The sequence below is a fragment of the Equus caballus genome, chromosome 3 (genome assembly GCF_041296265.1).
Source record: "Equus caballus isolate H_3958 breed thoroughbred chromosome 3, TB-T2T, whole genome shotgun sequence".
Taxonomy (NCBI): Eukaryota; Metazoa; Chordata; class Mammalia; order Perissodactyla; family Equidae; genus Equus; species Equus caballus.
In genome coordinates, this window is record NC_091686.1 from 23,706,029 (window position 1) to 23,723,256 (window position 17,228).

Here is a 17,228-nt window from a genome sequence, read left to right on the forward strand (position 1 = left end):
CAATTATTAGCCCACACTGGAGCTTGACCCTTCTGTTAAAAGCTAATTCCACTTTACTGGCCTTTGGCAGTGTGTCGCTATCTTTTAACAGACATGACTCAGCAATTTGTTCGCTGTTACTAGAGAACTGAAAAGAGAAGATGGGCAAGAAGAAAAAGGACACTGTTGATCAGCATGACCCTACGGGATTCTGCTGCTGCAGCTCAGGAGACAAGTCTTTCAGAGCATTGTATGAAGTCTGGCTTCAGTCATCATTGTTTCACTTCTTATTTTAAGATAATATTTTTTTCTTTCTTGCAGGGGAAGATTTGCCCTAAGCTAACATCTGTTGCCAATCTTCCTCCCCACCCCACCCCCACCCACAAAGCCCCAGTATACAACAGTGTGTATAGTTCTAAGTTCTTCTGGTTCTTCTCTGTCAGCCACCGCCACAGCACGGCTACTGACAGACAAGCAGTATGGTTCCATGCCCAGGAACTGAATGCAGGCTGCCAAAGCAGACTGTGCCAAACTTTAACTGCTAGGCCATCAGGGCTGGCTCTTAAGATACCATTTTTCTTTTCAAGTTTAAATAATGTCAGGTTAAGATTAAAAACAGTATAATATCAAAAAATAACTCAAAATAAGAAGAGCTGGGAGGAGACAACACTCCAATCTGTTCTGGCTGGCTGAGTTTAACCGTAACCACTACTACACCTCAGTTTCCCTCACTTCCAAGATAACAAGCCATCCCCACTTATGGCACAGAATTAATGAAGTTTAATATTAAAAACCAAAAAGGTGTTCTGAACTTTAGATCATACTTCCTAGCTAATGATTACAAAGTATTACTGAAAGGTGGCCTACTTTAAGTCTTAATAACTATCTTTATGACATTAAGATACATTATTGTCCAGAAACATTGTCGGACACTGCTCACACAAAAAAATTTTGATTTTTCATAGTTTGGCTGCAATTTATGACAAATTAGGGCTTTCTATTAAAAAATTAATGATTGAATGGAACAAAATAAACACTATTTGGTATCTAATTCAGTAGATAAAAGATTTACTCTTGTAAAGAAAAAAGAAATGTGAATGAATTGAAATGAGAAGTAGCAATCAAGTGCTTTTTTCTTTTTGAGTCACAATTTCTAAGTGTACAATTCAGTGGTTTTTAGCATAACCATAAGGTTGCAGAACCATCGCCACTATCTGATTCTGAAACACTTTCATCACACCTAAAAGGAACCTTGTATCCATTAGCAGTCACTCTTCCTTCTCCCTTTCCCCCAGTCTCTGGCAACCACTAATCTACTTTTTTGTCTCTATGGATTTGCCTACTGTGAACATTTCATAAGAAAGGAATTACATAATATGTGGTCTTTTGTTCTGGCTTCTTTCACAACTTGATATATACAGAGATCACATCATCTGCAAATAGCTATGGTTTTATTGCATCCTTTCCAACTGGAAAGCCTTTTATTTCTTCTTCTTGCCTAACAGCTCTGGCTAAAATCTCCAGGACAATGGTGAATAGAAGTGGCAAAAGCACACCTCCTTGTCTTGTTCCTGATCTTAGGGGTAAAGCTTTCAGTCTCTGTCCATTAGGTATGATGCTGGTTGTGGGTTTTTCACTGATGCCCTTTATGAGGCTGAAGATTCCTTCCATTCCTATTCGTCGTTGTTGTTATAATAGGGTTTTGTCAAATGCTTTTTCTGCATCTGTTTGAGATATTCATGTTTTCTCCCTTTATTGTATTAATATGGTGTATCTCATTGCTTTTTATATGTTGAATCAACCTTGCTTTCCTGGAACAAATTCTATTTGGTTATGGCCTATAGTACTTTTTATATGTTGCTGGGTTTGGTTTGCTAGTATTTTCTTGAGAATTCTTGCTTCTATATTTATAAAGGATATTGGTCTATAGTTTTCTTGTGATGTCTTCGTATGGTTTTGGTATCAAGGTAACACTGGGCTTACGGAATCAGTTGGGAAATGTTCCCTCCTCTTCCATTTTTTGGAAGAGTTAATGAAGTACTGGTGTTATTTCATCTTTAGGCATTTGGTAGAATTCACCAGGGAAGCCATCTAGTTCTGGGCTCTTCTTTGTAGGAAGTGTTTTTTAAATTACTAATCCAATCTCTACTTGTTATTGGTCTATTCAGATTTTCTTTCTCTTGACTGTGTAGCTTAAGTCTTTCTAGAAATTTGTCAATTTCACCTAGGTTACCTAATTTCTTGGTATGAAACTGTCCACAGTATTCCCTTATAATATTGCTTTCCTCTGCAAGGTTCACAGTAATGTTCCCCCTTTCATCCCTGATTTTAATACTTTGAGTCTTCTCTCTTTAGTCAGTCTAGCCAGAAGTTTGTCAATTTGGTTGATCTTTTAAAAGAACCAACTTTTGGATTAGTTGATTTTCTCTCTTGCTTTTCAATTCTCTATTTCTACTCTACTGGTCATTATTTCCTTCCTTCCTTCTGCTTGCTTTGGATTTTGTTTGCTTTTCTTTTTATAAGGCTAGGTTATTGATTTGAGTACTTTCTTCTTTTTTAGTATGCCCGTCAACAGTTATAAATTTCCCTCTAAGCATTACTTCAGCTGCATAAAAGTTTTGATATACTATGTTTTTTTTGTTTTGGAGGAAGATTAGCCCTGAGCTAACTACTGCCAATCTTCCTCTTTTTGCTGAGGAAGACTGGCCCTGAGCTAACATCCATGCCCATCTTCCTCTACTTTATACATGCAACGCCTACCATAGCATGGCTTTTGCCAAGTGATGCCATGTCCACACCCAGGATCCGAACTGGAGAACCCCAGGCCGCCGAAAAGTGGAACGTGCGAACTTAACCACTGTGCCACCAGGCCGGCCCCTATGTTTTTCTTTTCATTCATCTCAAAGTACTTTTTAATTTTCCTTGGGATTTCTTCTCTGACCTATTGGATATTTAGGAATGAGTTGTGTAATTTCTACATATTTGTGAATTTCCCAAAACTCTTTCTGGTACTGATATCTGCTTTCATTCTATTGTGGTCAGAGAACATACTTTGTATCACTTCAATCCTTTATTGAGGTTTGTTTTATGGCCTACTACATGATCTACCCTGGAAAATGTTCCATGTGCACTTGAGTAATAAGTATTCTTTTGTTGTTGAGTGGAATGTTCTATAAATGTCTCTTAGGTCTAGCACGTTTTTTTTCTTTTGAGGAAGATTAGCCCTGAGCTAACATCTGCCACCAATCCTCCTCTTTTTGCTAAGGAAGACTGGCCCTGAGCTAACATCTGTGCCCACCTTCCTCTACTTTATATGTGGGACGCCTGCGACAGCGTGGCCTGCCAAGCAGTGCCATGTGCGCACCCAGGATCTGAACCGGGAACCCCCGGGCCGCCGAGAAGCAGAATGTGCGAACTTAACCGCTGTGCCACTGGGCGGGCCTCAGGTCTAGTAGGTTTATAGTGTTGTTCCAGTCTTCTAGTTCCTCGTTAATATTCCATGTAGCTGCTCTACTCATCATCCAAAGTGGGGTACTCTTTTGTGCCAGTCTTAGCCTACTGGTAGTGAAGCTACCAGCTAGAAATGCCGAGGGGTCCCAGTGAGTCTCCCACAGACATCTTTCCTTTCCAAATCAATGTTATGACCAGATCGAACCTTGTGGTTCTTATTATGATTGCAAGACGCCCTTCAGCAATAACCATTAGAAAACTTGGAGAAAAAAACATTTATCACTTACAGGCCCTGGAGTGTACAAAGCACACCAGGGAGCATGTGGTGAGGTTGCAGGTAGAGAGGGAGAGTGAGCAAGCATGGGCCTAGGGTTCTACTTTTATTAGGGTTGAGGGTAGGGGTCTAGGGTTTCGCAGGCTTGCTCTCTATTGGCAAATTTAAAACATAAGCGCGGGAATTTAAAGTGCAGGGGAAAAAAGAAAAAGAAAGGAAGAAAACCCAAGCAGCCCAAATGGCCAGTTATCTAAATCAACCGGGACCTCTAAAACAAGGGAGCCTCATGGTTGTGGTGGTGCCAGGCACTTATCTAGCTGTGTGGCTGGCAGTGTCTTTATTGGAGACAGCCTTCAGTGAAGCACATGCCTCTTCGCAGTGGATGCCTCAGCAATAAAAGCTTAAGTCAGGTACTTGCTCTACAAAAGAAGAGCCCCTGCCAGGACTTACACCACAGGTACTGACATCTACTATTATTGGTGAGTTGTCTCTCTCTCCCATCAATTCTGTCAGTTTTTGCTTCATCTATGTGGGGGCTCTGTTGTTAGGGGCATATGAGCTTATAATTGTTATGTTTTTTAGATGGATTGACCCTTTTATCGTTACAAAATGCCCCTCTTTGACTCCTAGAACAATTTTTGTCTTAAAGTCTATTTTGTCTGATATTAGCATAGCAACTCCAACTCTTGTGTGGTTACTGTTTACATGGTATATCTTGTTCCATCCTTTTACTTTCAACCTATTAGTGTCTTTGAATACTAAGTGTGTGTCTTGCAGACAGTATATAGATTTTTTATAAATCCATTCTGTTGATCTATGCCTTCTGATTACAGCATTTAATCCATTTGCATTTAGCATAATTACCAATAAGGTAGGATTTATGTCTGCCATTTTGCTGTTTGTTTTCTGTCTTAGGTCTTTTCTGTTCCTCTCTCTCCATCATTGCCTTCTTTTGTGTTAAATATTTTCTAGCATACCACTTTAATACTCTTGTCATTTCTTCTACGACATATTTTTGAGTTATTTTCTTAGTGGTTGACCTCAGGATTACAATTAACACCTTAATTTACAATAATCTAGTTCAGAGTGATATCATCTTATTTCAACAGTAACAAAAACTTTACTCCTATATAGCGCCATTCTCTCTCCACTTTTGCTATTGTCATATAAATTACATCTGATGATTATGTGCCCATCAACACAGATTTATAGTTATTTCTTTTCTTTCTTTTTTTTTTTTTGAGGAAGATTAGCCCTGAGCTAACTACTGCCAGTCCTCCTCTTTTTGCTGAGAAAGACTGGCCTTGAGCTAACATCCATGCCAATCTTCCTCTACTTTATATGTGGGACACCTACCACAGCATGGCATGCTAAGGGGTGCCATGTCTGCACCCGGGATCCGAACTGGCGAACTGCAGGCCGCCGAGAAGTGGAAAGTTCACACTTAACTGCTGTGCCACCGGGCCAGCCCCTCTTTTTTATTTTTTGAGGAAGATTAACCCTTAGCTAACTGCTGCCAATCTTCCTCTTTTTGCTGAGGAAGACTGGCCTTGAGCTAACATCTGTGCCCATCTTCCTTTACTTTATACGTGGGACGCCTACCACAGCATGGTGTGCCAAGAGGTGCCATGTCCACACCCAGGATCCGAACCGGCGAACCCCAGGCTGCCACAACAGAACGTGCACACTCAACTGCTGTGCCACCGGGTCAGCCCCTATAGTTACTTATGCTGTTGTCTTCTAAATAATATAGGAGAAAAGAAGAATTATAAATAAGAAATATATATGTATTGTCTTTTACATTTACATATGTAGTTATCTTTGTGGTGCTCTTTGTTTCTTCATATGGATTCAATTTATGTCTGGTGTTAATTTCAGCCTGAAGAACACTCTTTAGTAACTCTTGTGGGACAGGATTCCTCTGAGGAAATGTTTTTTTTAAAAAAAATCCTGGGCCGGCCCAGTGGCGCAGCGGTTAAGTTTGAACATTCTGCTTCTCCGCAGCCCAGGGTTTCCTGGTTCGGATCCCAGGTGCGGACATGGCACCGTTTGGCAAAAGCCATGCTGTGGCAGGCATCCCGAGTATAAAGTAGAGGAAGATGGGCATGGATGTTAGCTCAGGGTCACTCTTCCTCAGCAAAAAGAGGAGGATTGGCAGTAGTTAGCTCAGGGCTAATCTTCCAAAAAAAAAAAAAATCCTGAAGTGCCTTATTGCTCTTTCATTTTTTAAGGATAGTTTTGCTTGACAAAGAATTTAGTTGAGTTTTTTCTTTCAATACTTGGAATAGGTCATCCAACTGCCTTCTGACTTTCACGATGATGAGAAATCAGCTGTTAATTTTGAGTATCCTTTGTACACGATGAGTCACTTCTCTCTTGCTGATTTCAAGATTCTCTCTTTTCTTTAGCTTTGACAGTTTGATGCTGTGGATGGATCTCTTTTGAGTTTATTCTACTTAAGAGTTTGTTGAGCTTTTGTAATGTTTTACATCAGATTTGGGAAGTATTTGGTCATTATTTCTTCAAATATTCTTTCTGCCCCTTTCTCTCATCTCCTTCAGGGACTCCCATTATGCACATGTTGAAATATCTGATGATGTCCCACAGGTCTCTTGAGATTCTGTTCATCATTCTTCATTCTTTTTTCTTTCTATATCTAGATAGGATAATCTCAATTGACCTATCTTCAAATTTGCTTCTTGACTTTTCAAGTCAATTCTTTCTTTTGCTTGCTCAAATTTGTTGTTGGGTCCTCTAGTGATTTTTTTCATTTATTGTTCTTGTTTATGCCAGCATTTCTATTTTGTACATTGTATAATTTCAATCTCTTTATTGAAACTATTTGGTGACACATTATTTTACATTTTCCTTTAGTTCTCTGAATATATTTGTTTATTTTAAAGATTGGTGGGGCTGGCCCTGTGGCCGAGTGGTTAAGTTTGCACGCTCTGCTTCGGCAGCCCAGGGTTTTGCCAGTTAGAATCCTGGGCACGGACATGGCATCACTCATTAAGCCACACTGAGGTGGCGTCCCACATGCCACAACTAGAAGGACCCACAACTAAAAATATACAACTATGTACCGGGGGGCTTTGGGAGAAAAAGGAAAAATAAAATCTTTAAAAAAAAAAAAAAGATTGGCACCTGAGCCAATCTTCTTTTTTTCCCCTGCTTTTTCTCCCCGAATCCCCCAAGTACATAGTTGCATATTCTAGTTGTGGGTCCTTCTAGTTGTGGCATGTGGGATGCCACCTCAACGTGGCTTATGAGTGGCGCCACATCCCCACTCAGGATCGGAACCAGCAAAACCCTGGCCCGCCGGAGCAGAGCGGGTGAACCTAACCACTCGGCCACGGGGCCGGCCCTCTCTGAATATATTTAAATAGCAGAATTAAAGTCTGTCCAGTAAGTCTACAGTTCCTTTTTTTCCCCTGTGTATGGGTCATACTTCCTTTGCACATCTTGTAATTCTTTTCTTGAAAACCGGACATTTCAAATAATACAGCAACTTTGGAAATCAAATTTTCCCCTTTCCATGGTTTGTTGTTGTTATTTCTTACAGTTGCTACTGTTTAGAGACTTTTCTTAAGTAATCCCTAAAGTTTGTTTAGTTAGCTTAGTGGTCAATTTCTAACTGGACAGAGATTTCCTTAAACACCTAGAACTAGCAAGTCTCCCAGTCTTTGCCGAGGGACTGTGTGTATGTGTTGGGGCATGCCTTCCATAATCAGCCAGCTAGGCGACAATTCTGCCTTGGCTTTCACTTCCTGCTTGTGCAGAGCCTCAAGGTCAGCCAGAGTTGAGAGCTTAGTCCTTCTTAGGTTTTTCCTGAGCATGGGCACAGCTGCACAAAGCCCTGGGCATATGTGTGGCCTTCTAGATTCCCAAAAATACATCAGAGCTTTTCGAAACTCCTATGAAGCCCTCATTCCCCAGCTTTGCCTTTTAGCTTTTTGGTGAGTCTATTGTTTGCCCCAGTGGTTATCTACCGCCTCAGGCAGCTGTTGGGGAAAAGGCTTTAGTCTTTTTAGACTTGGCAAGCTCTAAGTCAGGGACAGTCTTGTGAGTGGGATCTTCTAGGAAACCACTAAACAGGTCAAAAAAAGAATTCTTGGGGGCTGGCCTGGTGGCGCAGTGGTTAAGTTCGTACATTCCACTTTGGCGGCCCAGGGTTCGCTGATTCAGATCCCAGGTGCGGACATGGCACTGCTTGTCAAGCCATGCTGTGGCAGGCGTCCCACATATAAAGCAGAGGAAGATGGGCATGGATGTTAGCTCAGGGCCAGTCTTCTTCAGCAAAGAAAGAGGAGGACTGACAACACATGTTAGCTCAGGGCTAATCTTCCTCAAAAAAAAAAAAAGGAGCATTCTTTGGGAATGAGGCTTTGAAAGAGCTCCAACTCCATTTTACTCCCTCTAGTGTCTGCCAGGCCACTGGTTTTCACTGTGATTGCGGGCAGTTGGTTTTCAAGGTCACCAGGGAGTTGAAAAGGGGTAGGGAATAGGGAATGCCACAAAGCTCACTGTTCTTACTGAGATTCAGCTGTTTTTCTTTAATAATCACTCCCTGAATTGCTAGAAGCATTTTGTAAATTTCCAGAGTCCTGAAAAAGTTGATTCTGTTAAATTTTTCCAGTTGTTTCACTGCGTTTATGGAGAGAATTTTCTGAAGTCCTGACTCTGCCATCTTCACTGATATCACTCAGGTTTTCTTTTTGAAAAAATGCTAAGCAGGTTTACCAACTTATTTTCGGGAACTGTGTGTGAACAGCAGCTTTCACTACCATGAGAATAAATATAAGAACATAACAGCATTTCCAAAGAAAAAAAATTTTTTTTTTAAGATTTTATTTTTCCCTTTTTCTCTCCAAAGCCCCCTGGTGCATAGTTGTTTATTTTTAGTTTTGGGTCCTTCTAGTTGTGCACGTGGGATGCCACCTCAGCATGGCTTGATGAGTGGTGCCATGTCCAAGCCCAGGATCTGAACTGGTGAAACCCTGGGCCGCCGAAGCAGAGCGCACAAACTTAACCACTTGGCCCCAGAACATTTTAATCAAATTAAACATATACTAAAGTTAGGCTAATAGTTGGGTTACTGACATGCATACCAATAGCAGTCTGCATAGAAACCAGTAAACAATTAAGTGATTAACTACTTTTTAAAAAATCACTCATGAATATTGCTTTTATATAGCAAAACAGGCATTTCCAAGGTCAGCTGGGGACACAGAAAAGGGGAGCTATGAAGAGTAACAGGAGGCAGTGCTAGGGTTTCTCAGCCTTGAAACCCAAGAAATCCTCCTCCTTCCCTGCACTTATCTTTGAATTAAATAATAGTATAGTAAGTACTTGCCTCCTGCTTACCCTCTGTCGTCCTAGGTTCCATAAGCTCCCTGAGAACATACCCTGATCTGTCCTGATCACCAGTGTATCTCCAGGGCAAAGTTCAGTCTCCCACATAATGGAGTGTTATAGACATTTGATGAATGAGTGATGACGCTGGCAGCCAGAATCAAGCAGCCTCAAACAAAGAAACAGGAAAGGAGTTTGTGACCTTGGCTGGGAAGCCTGTTGGGAAAAATACCTCACTACTCAGCTTTCCCCAACTTTGGCTTCTTGGTGGAGTCTGATGCAAAAGCTGCTCACCTGGCCCAGGCTCTCAACACCTGGCCAGTGAGTCTGTCAGGCGGAGTTAATGCCAAATACCAGAATGAGAAATTCACCTCAAGAGATGCAGGAGTAAAATCAGTCCTGAGAAAGCTCACACTTTCATGTGACTTTAGTGTGAAATCTGCTTACAACACAATATTTAGGGAAAAAAAAGTTTTAATACCACGTTTATCTGGCTCCGGAACCCATGTTCTGTCCACTGAACTGCTCAGTCCCTGGCCCTTTAGGTTTATTCCCTTTGTGGGGAGACACATGCAAGTGTCAGTCAAATAACTTGACTGACATCTTTCAACATCTAAATTTTGCAACCTAGTCCCTGAGCACAGATTCTACATACATCAAGCAATTTTCTGACTGGAGTTTGGCTTTGTGTAAATATCTTCTGGGAAAATCATGCTGACCAGGCCAACAAGAGAATTTGGCTTCTATGGTGTTTCTATTTCTCTCTGTAAATTAGTAACTGGTTTACAAGTGTCACTCTCCCGTGAGTTGATTAACACAAGTTAGCGTCCCCCACCATGAGCAATCAACTACCCCTGACAAGAGTGAGTGTATGAACAAGGCTGAGGACTACTGCAGAGGCCTCTTGGCAGCCACCAGCTCCTGGGGACACCATTCTCAATTCTCAACCCACTTACTCACTTCAAGGGGGTCCCCAAATTGCAATACAAGTTGCCTTCACCTATGACACAAATGTAAGAAATCTTATCTTGCCTTCATAATCCAAGGGAATGACATCCTAAAATAACAGAGTAACATGCATTTGCAACTCCTGTCAACACAGAACTATGCACCCAGCTTCCTTGATGGGTCACACCCAGAAGTGACCAGACACTACAGAACAGGAGCCACAGTAAGAGTAGGCCTTGAGACAGTAATCAGCAGGATCCATGGAAAAAAGATGCTGAATCCAGAATCAGAAGGCACAATCCCAATTCCAAAGTTACCCAGCCGAATCACAAATTATCCCATTGGCTTTCTTATTTGTTAAATGTAGGTAGTAGATGTCTACCACTTTTTAGTATCATCTTGTTCTTTTCTCTTTTTTTAAAAGATTTTGTTTTTTTTTCCTTTTTCTCCCCAAAGCCCCCCAGTACATAGTTGCATATTCTTCGTTGTGGGTCCTTCTATTTGTGGCATGTGGGACGCCGCCTCAGCGTGGTCTGATGAGCAGTACCATGTCGGCGCCCAGGATTCGAACCAATGAAACACTGGGCCGCCTGCAGCGGAGCAAGCGAACTTAACCACTCGGCCACGGGGCCAGCCCCTCGTTCTTTTCTTTTTTTGAGGAAGAGCTAACATCCCTGCCCATCCTCCTCTACGTTATATGTGGGACGCCTGCCACAGCATGGCTTGATAAGCGATGCGTAGGTCGGCACGTGGGATCCAAACCGGCGAACCCCAGGCTGGCCCCATCATCTCATTATTTTCATAGTGTTAGAAAACAAATGGATCTGATTGAAGCTTCCTTTACTTGCCTGTGTAGAAAACAAGTCAGATCCAGGTTCCAATCCCAGCTCTAACCTCCTCTGTGCTGGGGCAGTGAGATCCTGAACCAAGTACTCTCTCAGGGTCCAAGTTCCTTCACAGTAAAATGAAGAGGTTGAATTCAATCTCTTCAAACATTATGAAAACACTTAGAAGGCCAAATGTGAAATAAAGTATTTGAAATAAAGCAGGAGGAAGTTAAAAAACAGACAAGGCATAGACAATTGTTATTCTTCATAATCACCCTGTCAAGACTTGACAGCTAAGCCCTTTAAGAGGCTACTTCAAACCAAAAAACTATGAAAGAAAACTATTTTTGACTCTGTAACACATTCTCAGGTGAAAGCTGGAACATTTGCCACTTAGTCAGATAAGCTGTAAACTAAGTGACATCCTACTTTTCACAATGCTTCTCTAAATCCAGCCTGCCTGTCTCCCAAGACCACTGCACCACTAAGTGGAGCGCCAACCAACAATGGATCTTGGGAGAGCAGCCTTGCAAATTAAAAAACACTTTCTTGGGGCCGGCCCCGTCGCTGAGTGGTTAAGTTTGCGCGCTCTGCTTCAGCGGCCCAGGGTTTCACTGATTCAGATCCAGGGCGTGGACATGGCACCGCTCATCAGGCCATGCTGAGGTGGCATCCCACACGCCACAACTAGAAGGACTCACAACTAAAATACATAACTATGTACCGTGGGGGGGGGGGGGTTTGGGGAGAAAAAGCAGGAAAGAAAAAAAGATTGGCAACAGTTGTTAGCTCAGGTGCCAATCTTTAAAAAAAAAAAGAAACAGTTTCTTGATGTACAAGATACAAACGATGTAAAGAAGGGCCAGCCTCTACAGGAACTGTTGCCAACAAGCTACCACCTAGTCTTCAGAGCTACCAAGGTTAACACATTCCCTCACTACTTCGTGAAGTAAATGAGGCAAGCACTTTTATTTTCATCTGACTCCGGCCCATCCTCAGCAGCACCGGGGGTATGACCAGAGCCTAAGGTTCACAATTCCCAATCTGGCACTAATCACACAAAATATACACATATTTACCTGGCATTGTCTGTCCTCTGAGACCCTCCGACTCGTGTCCTGTGTGAAGCAGACCTCCTCCTCCTCGCTCTTATTGGCCCCACACCACTGTCTGAGGGTGGTCTTAGGAATTGCAGCATGCCATGAAGCCTCTGCAGCCCGCTGATGAAGCTGTTCACTGAATTCAACGAAGACACTCCAAGGGTACGGTTAGCACCAGATTCCTGTGTATGTTCCTCTGAAGGTCCTGGGTTGACGTTCTCCACACTCCCTTCTCCCAAGAGCTCCACTTCCTCTGTCAGGTCAATGGACACCTGTGGAGCAGGCTGGAGCAGGGGTGGTCCCCTTTGGCTGCTGACCACATCAGCAGGTGCAGGCTGAAGCAGGAGTGGCCCTCCTTGGCTGCTGACCACTTGAGCAGGAGCAGGCCGAAGCAGGAGTGGCCCTCCTTGGCTGCTGACCACTTGAGCAGGAGCAGGCCGAAGCAGGAGTGGCCCTCCTTGGCTGCTGACCACTTGAGCAGGAGCAGGCCGAAGCAGGAGTGGCCCTCCTTGGCCGCTGACCACCTGAACAGGAGCAGGCCGAAGCAGGAGTGGCCCTCCTTGGCTGCTGACCACCTGAACAGGAGCAGGCCGAAGCAGCAGTGGCCCTCCTTGGCTGCTGACCACCTGAGCAGGAGCAGGCTGAAGCAGGAGTGGAGCTCCTTGGCTGACCACCTGAGCCGGAGCAGGCTGAAGCAGGAGTGGCCCTCCTTGGCTGCTGACCACTTGAGCAGGAGCAGGCTGATCTGCAGCATGATGATCTAACTGCACGTGAAGATCATATTCCATTGCTTCATGAGCCATTACTGGGAAAGCAATAGTTGTAAAATGTATTAGCAAAATAAAAAACATACGATGTAGCTGATATAATCATATCTAGTCTTGGAGAATTTGTTTCAAATCATTCTCGGCAAAACTGAGAAGCTTAAAGAGAAGATTTTAGTTACTTAGTTTAAGTCAGAGTGTTTTGGTAATCATCAACTTTTTCCTCCATAACAAGCACTTATAACCAGTTTTCCAGTTCCACCCTTGAAAACATGAAGTCATGTGATCATAGCACTGTCTTCTACAATAGAAAGATCTATAAAATATGGAGATTGAACTATTCTCCCAGACCTCTTGCAGTTCTTTGTCGCAACCTGAATATGGATATTTACCAAAACAAATGCATAAAATGCTGTATTTAATTCTAGTAGGCAACATTCATCCTCATGGCACCAAGTTACAAAGCATAAACAAAGGACATGTTTACACTTGCAAAATTAACTTGATTACTAACTCAAAATGGAAGTTTACCTAATTTCTCCAAAAAGGCTGAGTAACCTTTATTTACCCGATTCTTTTCATTATCTTTGTTTCCCATCTCTAATTCCACTTGTCAGTCTAGTCAACAAATACTTATCAATCACCTGTTATGTCTCTTTCATTATGTTTTCCATTTCTAACTGCATTACATCAGTCTATTCAAGAAATACTTATGAAGCACCTGTTATGCAGTCAGACACCCCAGAGGCAAAGACAAATCTCATATAAGAGTTTACAATCTATGGGGGCCGGCCCCACGGCCGAGTGGTTAAGTTCACACACTCTGCTTTGTGAGCCCAGGTTTGGTTCCTAGGTGTGGACCTACACCACTTGTCTGTCAGTGGCCATCCTGTGGCAGCAGCGGCTCATATACAAAAAGAAGATTGGCAACAGATGTTAGCTCACAGTGAATCTTGCTAAGCAAAAACAAAAACAAACAAACAAACAAAAATGCTGATCATATGAAGAGCCAAAAAAGTTTCAGAAGGAAATCAGTAGGCAGGGTCCCTGGTGAGCATGGATTTGGTGCTTTTGAGAAGAAATCACTGTAAGGAAGAGCAGATAGTATGGGATGAGTTGATGAGGCAGGATGCTATCACTAAAGGCCTCAAGGGCCTTGGTAAGGGCCTTCTCTGTTAGGAATGGACTGTAGGGGAGCAGAGTGCAAGCAAGGTGACCAGTTTATAGGCTACTGTGGGAGTGTAAATTAGTGGTCAGAGGCTTGACAGCAGTGGAGATAGAAAGGAGTAGACAGCTTTAAGAATCCTCAGCATAGTCACGTTACTTAAAATCATGGGATAGATTAAACTACCTAAGAAGGAATAGAGATAGAAGACAAGTGGGCCAAAGACTAAAACCAGAGAGACTAACATTAAAACGACAAGAGTTATAGGAAGAGAAGCCAGTAAGGAAGACTACGAGTAGGAGGAAACCTGGAGGAGTATGGTGTCTTGGGAGAATGTTTCAAGGAAGGAATGCTCAAGTGTGTCAAGTGCTACCTGGGGAAGAATGGCCACTAGACTCAGCAACATGGAGATGACAGCCAATCCAGAAAAGAGTAATCTCCCGTAAGTGATGGGGTCAGAGGCCAGACTGGAGTGGGCAGAGTAAATGGAGGGAATTCCAATATACATGGTGGATAAAGCAAAGTAGCCTTCTCTCTCTAGTCATCCCTGAAAACCCATGAACATAACAACAAGCATTAAAAAAAGGATAAACCACAAGGACAAAGCATATGCAAACAGGATATAAGATATGCAAATCAGTTCTTTGAGGCCATAAAGGAGACTGATGACTGGCAATTACTTAGTAGAGCTGAAAAGATGAAACAACAGCCTGGAAAGAGGGAAATGTGTGCTATTGGTTTCCCACTAAGGGAACTGTAGAAACCAGGTACCACAGAAGGCAGCATTGAAAGATGGAGCTGCAAAGGAGGGCCGGTTGAAAGCCTGTAAAAGCAATTAGCCTGTCTCCCACTCAAACAACAAAAAGCCAGTCAGCCAAAGAAACAAACAAAACCTCCTCCCCGCTGTGCTGTAGAAAACTCGAAGTTTGAACCCGACAGGCTTAGGACCAGCATGGAAGGTGGCACAGATGTGACAATAAGGAGTTTTACAAACTGATCTGAAAGTCTACAAACTGAACAGTGTGAGGCATTTCCAACCTTTCTCCCCAGCTTTTTTCCCCTGCACAAATCCAGGATACAATATTCTGGTTTATATATATTCTCTATGCCCCAAAGCAGGGGATTAAAGGATTGTTCCCCAGAGAAAACTAGCTCAAGAAAAAAGATCTATAAATACTGACAGTTGTGAATCCCCCAAGAAAATGGCTGCATCTCTGTTCATAAACCTAACAGTAAAAGCCCACTGGTTGATAAGGTTCAGCCGGTCATACGGAGCTTTCAATCAGCTTTCTGGAGGGGGTCTCTCCTAATAATGAATAAATAGCTAAGGATCAACTGACATTTGAGGAAAGCCTCCAACATGACAGAAAAAGATCCAACTAGACGAACAGAAGAAACTTGGAGAGAAAAATGGGAGAAAAGCAAGAAACAGTAAAAAAAAAAAAAAAAAGTAAATTAAAATTTAAAAAAATCCAAATTTCCAAGAAAAGAATGCCAGGGGAAAAAAGCACAAATCAGAAAACAATAATGAGTTCTTGGAAATAAAAATGACAGTCAAAATAAAGGATTTAATAGATGGATTGGAAGATAAAGTCAAGGAACTCTTCCAGAAAGTACAATAAAAAGATAGCCAAGTAAGACAATAACAAAATGAAAAGACTCAAGCCAGGATATCTGATTAACTGAAGTACCAGAAAGAACGAACGCAGAAAACCGAGAAGAAAGTAGCAAAAACCTCTGGTCAAGATAGAACCATAAGCTCTCTTCCAACTAAGAAGCCCAACATGGTAAAGTTTCCTCAAAAAAATAAATCCAACAGAAAAGATCAGGTTGCAAACAAATCCATTATAATTCCATTTTTGGGACATTTAAAAACATGCAAAACCATGCTACTATCTGGACTTATATACAATTGCAGAATAAAACAAGCCTGGGCATGAAAAATAACAAAGGCAGGAGAGGGAGGGTGCAGGGTACACACGAGGCTTCAACTATATATATATACATAGTATTTTTATTTCTTTAAAAAGAAATTGGAAGCAACTATATTAAAAGGTCAAGGGCAAAATTTGTTACATCTGGGTGATGAGTGCACATCTTTTGTTTTTTTTTATTATTCTCTGTACCTTTCAGTACAGTTAAATATTAGAAAATGAAGTAAATTTCTTCCCATCATATGCCAGTTCTGATTAGAAAGCAACCAGTTCAGATTAAAACAGGAAGGCAGACAGTCGAATCCTAGTCTGACTCATTCCTATATCCACAGCATCAAGTACCTAGCAGATGCTAAATACCTACTGAATTATCCATCATACACCTAAAAAAACCCAAACCAACCAAAAAAACCCAACAACTAAGAACGTACCACCTGATGTAGAGAGATATAGATACAGCAGAGATATAGAACATCATCTCGGCAGAAAGTTCTATGGAACAGTGCTGTTCTGGAGCCAAGCTTCCCAGACAATGTGGGGAAATACGATCCCTCCAGTCCTTGGGGTAACCAGCGGTGCAAAAGACCGCCGGCTGGTCCCGCCAAGCCTTGAGCAGCCTTGTCCTTGACCTCGGCATGCCACACAAATGCTATTTTCTAGGTATGCCAAGAGAGTTGGTGCTTAAAATGTTAACCTCTCACTTGTCATCTCACCAAGCTTCGTTATTCAGATTTCAACGTCCTCAACAGGCCCCAATGAGCAAGGTAAGAGGCGGCCCCACCTCGGTACAAAGGATCCCTGCTCTGCCACGTACTACTTTCCCATCCTCTGTTAAACTGTAGGGTGGGGATAATGAAAGTATTTATGCCACGCTGTTGTTGTAAGGTAAAGTTGGATGAAACTAACGACTAGGTTTTCAGTTTACTTGAAAGCGATGCAAAGAACGGGCGCTCAACGGGAGGGCAGCCGAGGGACCTCGCACTCCCGCCCGCGGCGAACTCGGCTCGGTCCAGACGGTCCGAAGTTCCTGCCTTCCCCGTCCCCCACCCGACCTCGGGCACCCCCTCCCCCAGCAATCCCGAAAGGGCGGGGGTTCGGGAGCTCAGCCCCGACCGTTGGCGCCGCCCGGAGGGGCCGAACCTCCTCAGGCCGCCGGATTCCATGCCCGCCCGCAGCCCACCTCGTGGGACGTCCCCAGGCCCCGCATGCAGGGACCAACCCGGGTCGTTACCGCGGAGCCCGAGGCTCAAAGCCTGGGAAGGGGCAAGCGCCCTCCTCACCTGAAGCCGGAAAGGCGAGGTCCGGCCCACGAGGGCACCGCAGCGGCAGACCGTTTCTTTAGTAGAAATCGCCTACGCCAGGGCCAAACACCACTTCCTGGGCAGCTCAAGCTGCCCGCCCGCGCCGCGGGCGCAGCCTGCTCCTATTGGGCAGC

The 17,228-nt window shown here is 43.1% G+C and overlaps 1 protein-coding gene across 2 annotated transcripts in view; it reads right to left on the reverse strand.

Moving 5' to 3' along the window:
- The window catches only part of RFWD3 (ring finger and WD repeat domain 3), a 41,902-nt gene extending 24,674 nt beyond the window's left edge, over positions 1-17,228 (reverse strand). Inside the window, exons 1-2 of one of the 2 annotated variants that reach the window (XM_023637327.2) lie at positions 17,074-17,228; positions 11,910-12,735 (exon numbers count right to left, since the gene is read on the reverse strand). In XM_023637327.2, the coding sequence (XP_023493095.2) occupies positions 11,910-12,733 (824 nt within the window). In that variant the 5' untranslated portion in view covers positions 12,734-12,735; positions 17,074-17,228. The remainder of the gene's footprint in view (positions 1-11,909; positions 12,736-17,073) is intronic. The other variant, XM_070262063.1, reaches the window with a different exon arrangement.